The sequence below is a fragment of the Varanus komodoensis genome, unplaced genomic scaffold (genome assembly GCF_004798865.1).
Source record: "Varanus komodoensis strain SLA01 unplaced genomic scaffold, ASM479886v1 scaffold8, whole genome shotgun sequence".
Classification (NCBI taxonomy): Eukaryota; Metazoa; Chordata; class Lepidosauria; order Squamata; family Varanidae; genus Varanus; species Varanus komodoensis.
In genome coordinates this window covers 24,060,183-24,072,658 of record NW_025336481.1, presented here as the reverse complement: position 1 = coordinate 24,072,658, position 12,476 = coordinate 24,060,183, and the positions used below count along the sequence as shown (strand labels likewise).

The window sequence follows — 12,476 nt, the reverse complement described above, 5'->3', positions numbered from 1 at the left end:
CCCCATAAACATGACATTAGCTTTCAGAGCCATTTGCATCCCTGTTACTATTTTAACCCAAATCTCACAAATGATTCCCAGATTTGTCATGAATTCAGATTTTGGGGTACCTAATCCCTTCTCCAATTGTTTTTAAAGTTTGTCTAAGTTTACACAATCTTGATCCAATGAATTGTGAGTACAAAGTGTTCATGGAGGGAGGGAGGTAGAAACTTCTTCCTTAAGTCAGATTCCTTTTGCAGGTACAACAGCACTTTTCCCTGTAACTCAACTGCTTACCCTCCATAGAAATTAGCCAAATTGCTTTCCAAGTACACCAATTCTTGTTCCAACTTTGTTTCCTGTGAGGACTGCCTGAGGTGCCAGCTGCACCCCAGCTTGAGTTCCTTGAAAGGAAAAAGGGTGGGATATAAATAAAATAAACCAATTCACATAACACGGGGCACTTTGTTTGTGCCATCTGTCAGCTCTGCTACCCATCCTGAGTGGTAGTGGCTTTCCAGTTTCAGGCAGGAGTCATTGCCAAGTCACCATGGTTGGCTTACACCTGGGACATCCCTTCTCCATGGTTTACTACTGAGCTAAGCTCCCTCCTCAAAGTGGGAACACAGAAGGCCACCTTAAACCAAACAAACCACTGCTGCACAGGGGTGGACCTTGTCACATCTACTTTGACCTTTTTGAAAATCCCAACCAGAACCAGGTACAAAAGACACACACTTTAAATGGAATGGAAAAACAGGGTGCTTCTGAGTTCATTCTGAGCCTAAGAGTTTGTTTACAATGCCAGGAAAGACCTCGCAGATCTTTCACATCCCAGGATTTTAGCAACTAAATTAAATCAGAAAAATCATTTTGTGACAACTACAGTAAAGTAATTGCGAGCCAGAGTCCTTTGCCAGCTTACTGCAATTTTTCCAGACGTTTACAAACCCCTGGCAAAGACTATCGAGTTTCAGACAGCTCTTTCTAGTCACACTGGGATACTGGTGACTCAGCCTGAGCCATTAGCACGCTAAGCATCTATGTGCTTGACTACTGAGCGATGGTCTTTTCCTATAACGGGAAAAGCTTCATCTACCAAATAGAGGAAATTAGCTGATTGCAAAGAGAATTACTCCTCCCCGGTCCCCTTTCCGTTTTTGTGCCAGGGGAGGGTGGGTGCAAGGTTTCTTGTTTAAAAGGGGCCGGCCTTCTGAACACTTCTTACTTGGACTACATTTCCCGATGTCCTTTGAGACAGCGTTGAGCAGCGACCGGAAGCCGGGTAGAGAGTTGCTTTAACGTAAAAGAATAGACTTACGGCTTTTGCAAAGTGTGATGGCTCCGTCGCTGGTCAAGTAAGTGCTCGCTTACTTTCCGTCAGCTTGGATCTGCAATGCCTGAGGTAGGTTGTGGCCAGAAGGGACGAGCGGGTGGGACAGATGCGGCATTTTAGATTCTTTCTCTTCGAAGACGCTTCTCTCTTCGTGTCAAAGTGGTATGCTATTGCGGGAAGTTGCTAAAGGATGCCTCCTGCCGCCAGGCGGAAAGTGCCCTGATCGTATCGTCGTTCTTTCCCCTCCTCGTGTCGATTTCGCTATCACGGAAAAGTGGGAGCGCCAAAACCTAATGCGCCACTTGCAGAAACGCGCGCTTCCTAACCTGAACTGGAAAGAAGTGCCTTGGGGACCCTTCTTAACACTTGCCTGATGAGAGAGAGAGTCAAGCGGTTTCCCCGTGCAAGCAACCGGGTAGTCTCCAGATGTATTAGACTACAAATCCCATTTGTTCTGCCGCCACGGCCAATGGTCAGCTATTATGGGAACTGCTGTCCAAAAACTTCGTTGTCATTACACTTCCTGGCACTGCTAAAGCACGTGGGATGTATTAACTTGATTTCCCCTCCTTGGTGCCAAGTGCATACCTTGGGATGCAACTCTGATAAGAATTGCAGTCCAACGTTCTTGGAGGGCACCGGGTTGGGGAAAGCTGTTTTAAGGTGCAGTTCTATGCATGTTTAAACAGAGAACAAGATCTACCCTTTCCTGCATGCCCCAGCTGGCCATGTATGTCTTAACATGCATAGGATTGCACCCTTATTGTTTGGATGACTGGTGAATCTGTATTAATTTCTGCAGTACAGTAAATGCCATGTCAGTTTTTTGATTACTTAAATGTGTTACTGGTTGGTTGGGAGAGTTTGGAGCTATTCTAAAAGTACATACTGGTGCAGGAATTAGCTTGGACAGACTGAGTTTGAAGGTGTAAGACCAGCTGATTGAATGTGCAATCCACTGCATGTTTACATAGGGGAGAAAGGGCACTGCAGTCATGGTGACTGGAGCATGATGGGAATTATAGGTCTTTGTCTAAACATAGAATTATTATACCCTAAAGCACAGATAGCTACTCTTAATTCCAGTTTTGAAAACTTTTGCACAATAAGAGAAATTCATTGTAAAGGGATCTCCCAACTCCCTAAAAAGAGTTCTGACAGCCTTGATAATGACCCCATAAAGGTTATTGCTGTTAGTCGCGAAGTTGCATCTGACCCATTGCAACTCCACGGACAACATTCCTCCAGGCATTCCTGTCCTCCACCATTCCCCGAAGTCCACCCAAGCTCACACCCACTGCCCCAGTGACTCCATCTAGCCACCTCTGTAAAGGTTACAAGTCCACAAAAAAAGTTAACCTGTGCTTACAAGCCAATGTGAATCATTTTTAGTCCATTCTAAGAAGCAGTCATTTTAATAGCACAATCCTGTGCATTTCTACTCAGACCAACCTAAGGCCCACTGACTTTGCTGAGGCATACCCTGAGATAAATGTATTTAGGACTACAGGGAAGCAATAGGGTCTTGTGCCCTGTTTATAATGTGTAGGATATTTTGTATGGCTTCAGCTTTATTAAGTGTATTTTAATTAAAACAGACCAGGTATATGCTTGGCATGGAGAGTGTATTTTTTTAAAACATTTATATACCGTCCTTTGGGGAGAAGTTACCAGCTCACTGCCAAACCTTGTTAAATTGGTGGCTCTGACCAAGACCTTCATGGCTTAGGATACAAGTACCTTAAGGACTGCCTTCTCCTGTACAGTGCAATGCAGAAGGATTCACACATGTGTGCATTTTGGCTTTTCCACATTACATTGTATTACAGCCTGGAACTGAAATTTATTTCTTCAGAATTATTGCCACTTGATGTACACAAGATGGCCAACGCTGTGAAGGTGCAAATCATTTTTATTGTGGCACAAAGTCAAGTAAAAAAAAAAGAGCCTACATTTGTTAGTTGCATAAGTATTCTTATGCACCTGCTTTGCTGACCAAGTCTGATGCAACCCACTGCAGCCAGAAGTCACATCCTATTGAATGGAACCCACCTGTGTGCAACTCAGTGCCACTCAATCTGAAATTAAGTGCAGCAGTCTGTGGAAGGTCTAAAGTTTCCTGGAGTGCATATCTAAACAATCCACATCATGACAATACGGACTTATCAAACAACTCTGGCATACAGTGCCAATCCCAAATTATGAATATCTCCTGGACCACCTTTAAATCCATTATTACAAATTGGAAAGAATACTGCTGTGCCACAACTCTGTATAGAGAAGACTGTTCATGAAGACTCAGTGAGTAGGTAAGGAGCACTTAGAGATGCCAGTGGTAACTCTGAAGGAACTATAGAGATCTACAGCTGAAATAGAAGAAACCATACCTGGGACAACCACCTTCTGGATGCTCCATGAAGATGGGCTTTACAGAAGATGGCAAGAAGAAAACAATTGCTGAAACAAACCCATATCAAGGCCCATTTGGAGTTAGTAAAAAGTTGTGTGTCACAAAACAGCAAACATTTGCAAAAGAATTTATCTGGTCTGAAGAGACCAAAAATGATTTTTTTTGGCCTTGCTGCAAAACATTATGTGTGGCACAAAGCCAACAGTGCTCCTTGGCCAGAGAACACCATCCCTGTGGTGAAGCAAGAAGTGGCAGTATCATGTTGTGGGAATGTTTTTCCTTGGCAGAGACACTGGGAAACTGTTCGGGATGGAGGGAAAGATGTATGACACCAAATACAGGGTAGTTCTAGAGGAAAACCTATTTCAATCTGCAAGAGACTTGGGGCTGAGCTGGAGGTTCACCTTCTAGTAGACCAGTGACCATAAACACAGACAAAATAACAGCGGAGTGGTTAAAAAGCAGAAACCTGAGTGTCTTAGAATGACCCAAGCAACACCCTGATTGAGAATCTGTGGCAGAACATGAAACTTGCTGATTCCCAGTTGTCCTAATCCAACCGAACAGCTTCAACAGCTTTGCCAGAAAGAATGGGCAAACACTGCAGGATCAAGAGAAACACAGAACTGATGGAGACAAGAAGGTTTACATCTGTAATTGCTGCCAAAACTGCATCTATCAGTAATTGACTAATGACACTTCTGCAAGGCACTGCATTAACTGGGCCAAGGAAAAAGGTCTTCCATCAAGAACTTCTTTGATGTACTGCTGCTGCCACCCAAAATTAAGTGGCTGGCAAAAAAGGAGGATCTCAGAGAAGCAGCCACTATGGTTCTTTCCAAGGTTCCCCCACCAAGTTGAATGGAGGGAAGTTTCAAGTAGGGAGAAGGGGATCAGAGGGGGATCCCCACATCTGAAGTAGAAGCTCTTTTCCTGAATCAGTTCTGGGTGTCTAAACAGTACTGTGTCTGGAAGCTGGTGAGGTCCACCACTCTTTAAGTAGCCAAGTAATTCAGTAAGTAATAAGTGGCTCAGAATAACTTTTCTTACCTCTCTTTGACTACTAGGAAAACTAGTACTCAGAATAACTTTTCTTACCTCCATTTGTCTACTAGGAAAACTAATTATCTTAGTTTTCTTAATTATTTTAATTGAGTCAAATCTTATGTGTTGAAAGATGAGTGCAGATTTTATGTCCCCATTAATGTATATTCTATTTTGTAAAGTACTGATTTGTGGCATAAATGGACAGATCTGACACAAAAATGACTAAATGTAATAACATAATATTACTGTTAGATCGTGTTTTCAAAAGAATCTTGCCAGAACTGGATAATAATCCAAGTGTCCAGCCCTGGCTAATCTTCTGTTTTGGAACAAGATGCACAAGAGGAGCCTTCCTCCATCTGGTGCTTGCAGATGTGCTGTGCTAGAGATCCCATTCCTGCCCAGGGAGGACACCAAGATGAAAAAGACTGCTTAAGAGTGTGGCACAGTTCAACTCCAGACATTTCTGGGTGATCGTGAAAGATCTGTTTGGTATCTATTCTGTGCTGTGTTGGTGCAAAGCTTTAATTTATGGAAGCATGTGTCTGAAGCCCTTTGATCACTGTGTGCTTTTCTGTTTGTTTAGATTATAACATTCCTTTTGGATTGTTGTATTTTTATTGTTCATCCTGTTAGCTGCCTTGGCTACTTAGTATGGAAGGGCAACATAGAAACATTTAAAATGCATTTAAAATCAATCCAAAAAGGGAACAGCTTTTGTATCAGCAATGTTAAAACTCAGGCTGGTAGGTCAAATCTGTCCCTCTGGGAGTCCCACTCTGGCCCTTCCAGGGATTCCCTGGTGGCCATGTCTCCTTTTCCATCACTAGCAATTATTTGAGAATTATCCACCTTTTGCACATCCCTTTTTGCCCATTTGAAATCTGAAGAGCCTTTGAAGGTTTAGCTCGTGGCAGTAAATGCTTCAGGCTAAAATATGCTGGTATTTTCATCTTGCCCTGCTTATCTTTAGCTCTGTCCAGCCCTGGAATGCACCCCCACCCCTTTCCAAAACTGAATGTGACTCTCTGGCCGAAAGATGTTCAGCGCCCTGTCTTTCATGGTTTAATTTGTTCTTGTTTATTCAGTAGTTCTTATTTGTGAATGCCCTGATTCAGATTGTATGGCCTTTGGGACTGAGTCTGAGAGGAATTTCCTATCTGCAGAATCAATATGAACTCTCTAGGGAAATAATGATGGAAAGATTGCACAGAATTTGCATAGTTAAATGCTCAGTGATAAAGCCTGGAACTTTCATTAAGGACACACCAGTTAACTTAGATATTTTTCACCTAGAGTGCAATACTAGGCATGCTTAGACAAAAATTCAGTCTGGCTGGTAAATACGGAAAATTGTAGGACTTCTTCCTATCTAAACATGCATAGGATGGTGCCCTCAGTATATTCTCTGACTAAAGTACTAACAATCCTTTGCCTCCCAAACAGTGCTAATGCCTGGACAGAATTGTGTTGACTCCCTCAAACACCACCCCGAAGTGGCAGCTTTTGTCTCCTAACATGGCCATAGCATCAAGAAAAGCTGTTTTGTCTAGAACTATATGGATCCGTTTTGCCGCTTTTATCAGGAAAGCTCTGATACCTGGTAAGCATTGCAGACTCTGTGAGTATGTGTATATGTATGAATGTTTTGGCAGACGGACAAACCTGGTTTGGCAGGCCTGTAAGTCTCCGAGTTGCCACAAAAGAGTCCCTAGCAACCAAGTCCTCTGAAAACACCCTAATGTGGGGGTGGGGAGGGGTTACTTAAGCAGTGGCTGCCGTGGAACTAGGTATCTTGGCTTAGCTGGAAACCCCTGATGTATTTGGCTGAGTGCTTCGTTGTAGCAAAGTTAGTTCAGTGGAGTTCAGCTTGTGCAAGCAGAGAAATATTTTCTGTTTTCAACTTTTTCCCATCAAGCTGAGCTGCCTGCTTGGGCCACTGTCCATGGAGCCTGGAGAACCGGGCTGCCTCTCAAGCAACTAAATTGTGCGTAGAAATGCCTGAGTGGCAAGCAAGCAATTCAGCCACTCAGGGTTAGGTGGCAGGCATAGCAGTGGGACATGTTGGGGAAGAGAAGATTGGAGCCCTCCCCATTATTTGTGTTGGCCCCTTGCTTCTTCCAAGAACTCACAGGGAATTACTGAGGGGGAGAACTGCTGCTGCAGGGAGTACACCCAGCATCCCAGAGGGCCATTTTACCTAGCCTTGCCTAATCCAGCTATACATGCTTGTATCCCTTCTCTCTCCTCTGCCCCTCTGATTTTGTGGGCTGCTGCTGGAGAAGCCATGGCTAAAGCAGAAAGAGGTGGTAAACTGCTCTGTGCTTTGCTTCCTATCAGCAACTTACGGCTTTTGAGTAACAACTCCGGTTTGCACCCAATGCTGGTAGAATTCTTTGCTTTACAGCACCTCTTCTTTTGAGCTATATACCTTTTGTGCAATTGGCTGTGCTAGCTGGGGAAGATGGGAAGTGTAGCCTTTAGATTAAGGGAGGCTGCTGTGAGGACAGCTCTGTTTGCTTTTTGGAGAGGCACATATGGAAGGTTTGCCATGAAGGAGGCTTTGAAAAGTCATTTAACGGGTTTACTGCGAAACTCGTGTGTACCTTTTCCTGGATTGTTCAACAGGAGCCACACTGCACTGTGTGTTCCGCCATGGTCAGTTGACTTGGCTTTTGTATTTTCAGATGCAGCTGTGTGCTGTGCTTCCCCCAAATCTACATATTCAGTTCTTCCTGATGACTATAACTGGTAAGAATTAAGCCGTTCCGGTTTAACTCAAATGTTCACTTCAAAAGTCTGTCTAATGGCAAGTTGGTACACTATAATGGTTGCTGCTGTATTAGAAGTAGAGTCATTTTAATGCACTGATAGGCTGCTGAGGTAGTTTTGGTTGAGTCATTCCAAGCAGTGCCTTACTGTGTTCAAGCAGCTTCCACCATTAGGCTCAACGTGGCATGGGTTGTCACTGCACCAGTGCAGCTGCTTGCACCTTATGGTGGCCTTCTGTAAGTGGAGCAAAAAACGCTGATGAGAAGGGGATTCTCTGTTCTCATTACCCTCTTACAGCCCCTACCTTTTTCATAATACCAGGTGCAGGGAATTACCCTTCACTTCTTTCTTCAGATGACTGATGTGGGGTAGGGAACAGCTCTAGCTAGCTTAAAACATTCAGAGTTGCAGCTTTTTCATAACCAATGCATGAACTGCAGAATAGTTGCATTCACTGCATTCAGTAGTTGCAGAATAGTTGCATTCACTGTACATTGATATGAATAGTAAATATCCCATTGCTTTTACTGAAGTTGGCTTTTATCCTGAATGCTTCTTGCCAGGATCCTCCTCTTGCTGCTGGAAGAGGCATGGAAGTGTGTCTTTGTGAAAGTACTTTTGTGTGTACTGAAGCATGGGCACCATGTTGTCTAGCAAAAAATGTTCTTGACACGCATGCAGATAGCACACTGAGAGTGCTATAATTGCCTGCACAGGCTGCAGCTCATTGGCAGAGCACATGTTAGTGTACAGAAAGTCCCAGTGAATATTGTTAATGAGCCTTTTAGCACATGAAAGCTGCTGGGAACGAGTAGGAAAGAACAGGTCCACTTTAACTCAACAACTTAAAACTGGCTCCATTGTAGGCTGTTGACCATGACATTTGAACCCAGACTAATATTTTGTTTAGGGGCTAAACAACAAAACTGTTAATTAATCAACAACAAATGAGGGGTTAACAGCCAGTCCAAGTTTAAACATGATGTTGAAATGTTTACGAAAGAGCCAGTTGTAGATTGTGGAGTAAAAGTGAACGCGGCAAATACCCTTTCTTGCTCATGACAGACCACGGGTTATTGAGGCAATGCGTTGTCATTATGTGAGAGCCAGATCAATTATAAAAATGAAACAATCTACAAGTCTATGGGAAAAGACACATTTTACATTACTGGACAGCTGGCGAACATTTTTGATTTGTTGGAATAACATTTAATATGAAGGAATTGTAAAAAAATTACTGTAATATGAAAGAATTCATCAAGAAATAATAAAAATGTGTTACTTGAAATAACCTCTGTTCCAGGTATTTCTTCTATTTTTCAGTTATGAAACTAATTGAAACAAATGCAAATAAAATGATAAGCTTTTTTATTTTTTAGCAAAGTGGAACTTGCTGTAACATCAGATGGGAAGACGATTGTTTGCTTTCACCCTTCAGTGGATATTCCATATGAACACACAAAAGTATGTGAACCTACATAAATGCATCTTCCAGGTTTATATGGAAATGAACCTTAAGTAGACCTCAAAGTATATGTGTTTGGGAGTTATTTTTTTCATATGATTGTAATTTAGAAGATACAAAGACTCTTGTGCTCAAAACTGCTTGTATGTTTGTGAACACAGAGAAAAAATAAGGCCACTATCTAAAGAGTAAAGTGTCCTAAGAGAAATACAAATTTAGAGGACACTTAGAGAGGGACACACAGAGAGGGACCACACCTCCAATCAGTCCCAGGCAGCATGAACCTTGGATGACATCAGGTTTGGGGAAATTGATGGAAGTGTGTCTATACTAGTGCTAGAAGGCTCAACCAGATTAGAGTGCTTAGTACTAAAGCTACATAGATAGTGCATATATAAGAAACCCAAGTGGAACAAAGCAGTTCTGCTTTGCTTTGCTTATGACTTAGAGCCAGCTCAAGCTGTATCTGGTACAATGCCAATGAGTGACATGGCTGGTTTTTGCAAGGAATCCCAGTGTGCCAGCTTCTGCTATTGCTCTAGCACTGTAGACCACTTATTCTAGTGCTAAATCAATGATGTGAGTGGAGTGAAAGTGTTGCATATGGCCCAGTGAGTCAATGGCCTAAGCTTGTCCCGGTACAAAAAGTGTATAGAAAGGATTGGACAAGCCATAGTGAGAGTGATGCTTCAAACCTGACCGGAAACATTCCTAAAAATTAGAACATACAAAAAAAGGCTTACATGTATATTTTGTTGCTGGGATGCTGGACCCATCCCTCAGTCCATCCTTCCTACAGTTAGCCTGGAAAGAATAATCTTGCCACTTCAAAAATACAGATGTACCTAGGAGAGCAGGACATGGAATGTGCCAATGTGCAGGGAGAGGAGGAAGCTGGAGCCATCTCTGTACTTCAGCTCCTATCAATGCCACAGTCTCCTTTCCTCCCCACATGCTTTACTAGATGGTTGAAAATGGCCATCTGGATAAAATGCCCGGAGAAAGCATGGCAGTAGTGAAAACTGGTTTGCAGTAGACTTAGAAAAACAACATACTTCACTCATAGTGAGTAAATTAGTTTATAGAATTCAGGGCCACAAGAGGACAGCTATATCCATCTTAAAGGTACCTCTCAGTTTAAAAGCAGTATGTCTCTGAATAATCATGAGTATGGAGCAAAATATTGCAGAAGGCCTTGTAACTTTATGTTTTCTCAGTGAGCTTCCTGGAAGCATTGATTTACCGCTTCTCTTTGAAGTGAGAAAACCAAGTTCTGTGTTTCATAATTTGGTGTATGGTCATCTTTGGCAGCCCATTCCACGACGAGATCCAGTAGAATATAAAGAAGAAACACATGATCAAGTGCTGAAACATAGATTGGAAAAAGAGGAGCTCAAGAACAAGAATGGTCCTACAATTGAAGAGCTTAGTAAAATGTTTTATACAACAAAACATCGCTGGTATCCCGTGGGACAGTAAGTACTTTCTAAGGAGTCTTCCCAGTGTGGAAAGAGTGCTGTGGAAATGAGAACATATTATGTTCAGTTCACTTTACATGGCATTCTGTTAGCATACAAGTGACTGAGTAATTGAGTCAAGACTTTATCGCATGGGTTTTCAAACTCTTGATGCATCTTCTGAACTGATTAGTTTGTGTGTCCTTGATGCTGGTCTTAGTTACAGAAAAGAGGAAAGGCATATCTGATTCTTACACTCTGGCTGGTTCCGCGCCTTCACCATATAACATAAAAGAACTGTTTAGAAGGAATGGTTGGTATTTCCTTTAAAAAAGAAGTACCACCATCGGTAGGGACAAAGATCCAAATATATTTGCCCAAGAATTGTTCTTTGTCAAATATGCATGTACATGAAGTAGGATTCCACAACATGATACTTGAAACATATTAGGAATGGTTTATATTATCGGTAGTAAATTAGCACATATGGCTTTACCAGTAAGATTATTTTTAATATAAATCAGGTGGGCAATTTGTGGCCCTCCAGATAGTTTGCTCCTTCATGGGTCACTGCCTTGTCATGGCGAAGGAGCTTGCGTAGCTCAATGAAGCTATGAGCTATGCTGTGCAGGGCCACCCAAGATGGACAGGTCATAGCAGAGAGCTCTGACAAAACGTGATCCACTGGAGAAGGAAATGGCAACCCACTCCCGTATCTTTGCCATGAAAACCCCATGGAAAGTACCAAAAGGCAAAAAGATAGGACGTTGGAAGATGAGCCCCTCAGGTCAGAAGGGGTATGCTACTGGGGAAGAGCAGAGGGCTAGTACTAGTAGCGCCAGAAAGAATGAAGTGACTGGGTCAAAGCCGAAAGGACACTCAGTTGCCAGTGTATCTGGAGGTGAAAGGAAAGTCCAATGCTGCAAAGATCTATACTCCATAGGAACCTGGAATGTAAGATCCATGAATCAAGGCAAGCTGGATGTGGTCAAACGAGATGACAAGACTGAACATTGACATCTTAGGAATCGGTGAACTAAAATGGACAGGAATGGGTGAATTTAATTCAGATAACCATCAGGTATACTACTGCGGGCAAGAATCCCTCAGAAGATATGGAGTAGCCTTCGTAGTCAATAAAAGAGTAGGAAAAGCAGTACTGGGATACAATCTCCAAAATGACAGAATGATCTCAGTTTGAATCCAAGACAAACCATTCAACATCACAGTAGTCCAAGACTATTCCCAACCACTGGTGCTGAAGAGGGTGAAGTTGACCAGTTCTATGAAGGCCTATAACACCGTCTAGAAACACCTTCTTTAACACCCAAAAATGATGTCCTTATCGTCCTGGGGAATTGGAATGCTAAAGTAGGAAGCCAAAAGATAACCGGAATAACAGGCAAGTTTGGCCTTGGAGTACAAAATGAAGCAGGGCACAGGCTGGCAAAATTTTGTCAAGAGAATACGATGGTTGTAGCAAACACTCTTTTCCAGCAACCCAAGAGACGACTCTACACATGGACGTCACCAGACGGTCAACACAGAAATCAGATTGACTATGTGCTCTGCAGCCAAAGTTGGAGAAGCTCTATACAGTCAGTAAAAACTAGACCAGGAGCTGACTGTGGCTCAGATCATGAGCTTCTTGTTGCAAAATTTAGGCTTAAACTGAAGAAAGTAGGGAAGAGCACTAGGCCACTCAGTTATAACCTAAATCATATCCCTGACGAATATACCGTAAAGGTGACAAATAGATTTAAGGAATTAGATCTGATAGACAGAGTGCCTGAAGAACTATGGACAGAGGTTCGTGACATTGTACAAGAGGTAGCAACTAAAACCATCCCAAAGAAAAAGAAATGCAAGAAAGCAAAATGGCTGTCTGAGGAGGCTTTACAAATAGCTGAGGAAAGAAGAGAAGCAAAAGGCAAGGGAGAAAGAGAAAGATACACCCAATTGAATGCAGAATTCCAGAGAATAGCTAGAAGAGATAAGAATGCCTTC

At 42.6% G+C, this 12,476-nt stretch overlaps 1 protein-coding gene and 1 long non-coding RNA gene across 4 annotated transcripts in view; one reads left to right on the top strand and one right to left on the bottom strand.

Moving 5' to 3' along the window:
- Positions 1 to 1,258: 1,258 nt before the first annotated feature.
- The window catches only part of MRPL42 (mitochondrial ribosomal protein L42), a 16,551-nt gene continuing 5,333 nt past the window's right edge, over positions 1,259 to 12,476 (top strand). The window contains exons 1-5 of one of the 3 annotated variants that reach the window (XM_044455821.1): positions 1,259 to 1,387; positions 6,222 to 6,378; positions 7,463 to 7,526; positions 8,927 to 9,011; positions 10,324 to 10,487. In XM_044455821.1, the coding sequence (XP_044311756.1) occupies positions 6,294 to 6,378; positions 7,463 to 7,526; positions 8,927 to 9,011; positions 10,324 to 10,487 (398 nt within the window). In that variant the 5' untranslated portion in view covers positions 1,259 to 1,387; positions 6,222 to 6,293. Of the gene's footprint in view, positions 1,388 to 6,221; positions 6,379 to 7,462; positions 7,527 to 8,926; positions 9,012 to 10,229; positions 10,488 to 12,476 lie in introns of those variants that run through there. The other 2 variants (XM_044455822.1, XM_044455823.1) reach the window with 2 other exon arrangements.
- Positions 10,430 to 12,476, bottom strand: part of LOC123036521 — a 6,631-nt gene continuing 4,584 nt past the window's right edge. The window contains exon 2 of the long non-coding RNA XR_006417152.1: positions 10,430 to 10,528. This is a non-coding gene — a long non-coding RNA (uncharacterized LOC123036521). The remainder of the gene's footprint in view (positions 10,529 to 12,476) is intronic.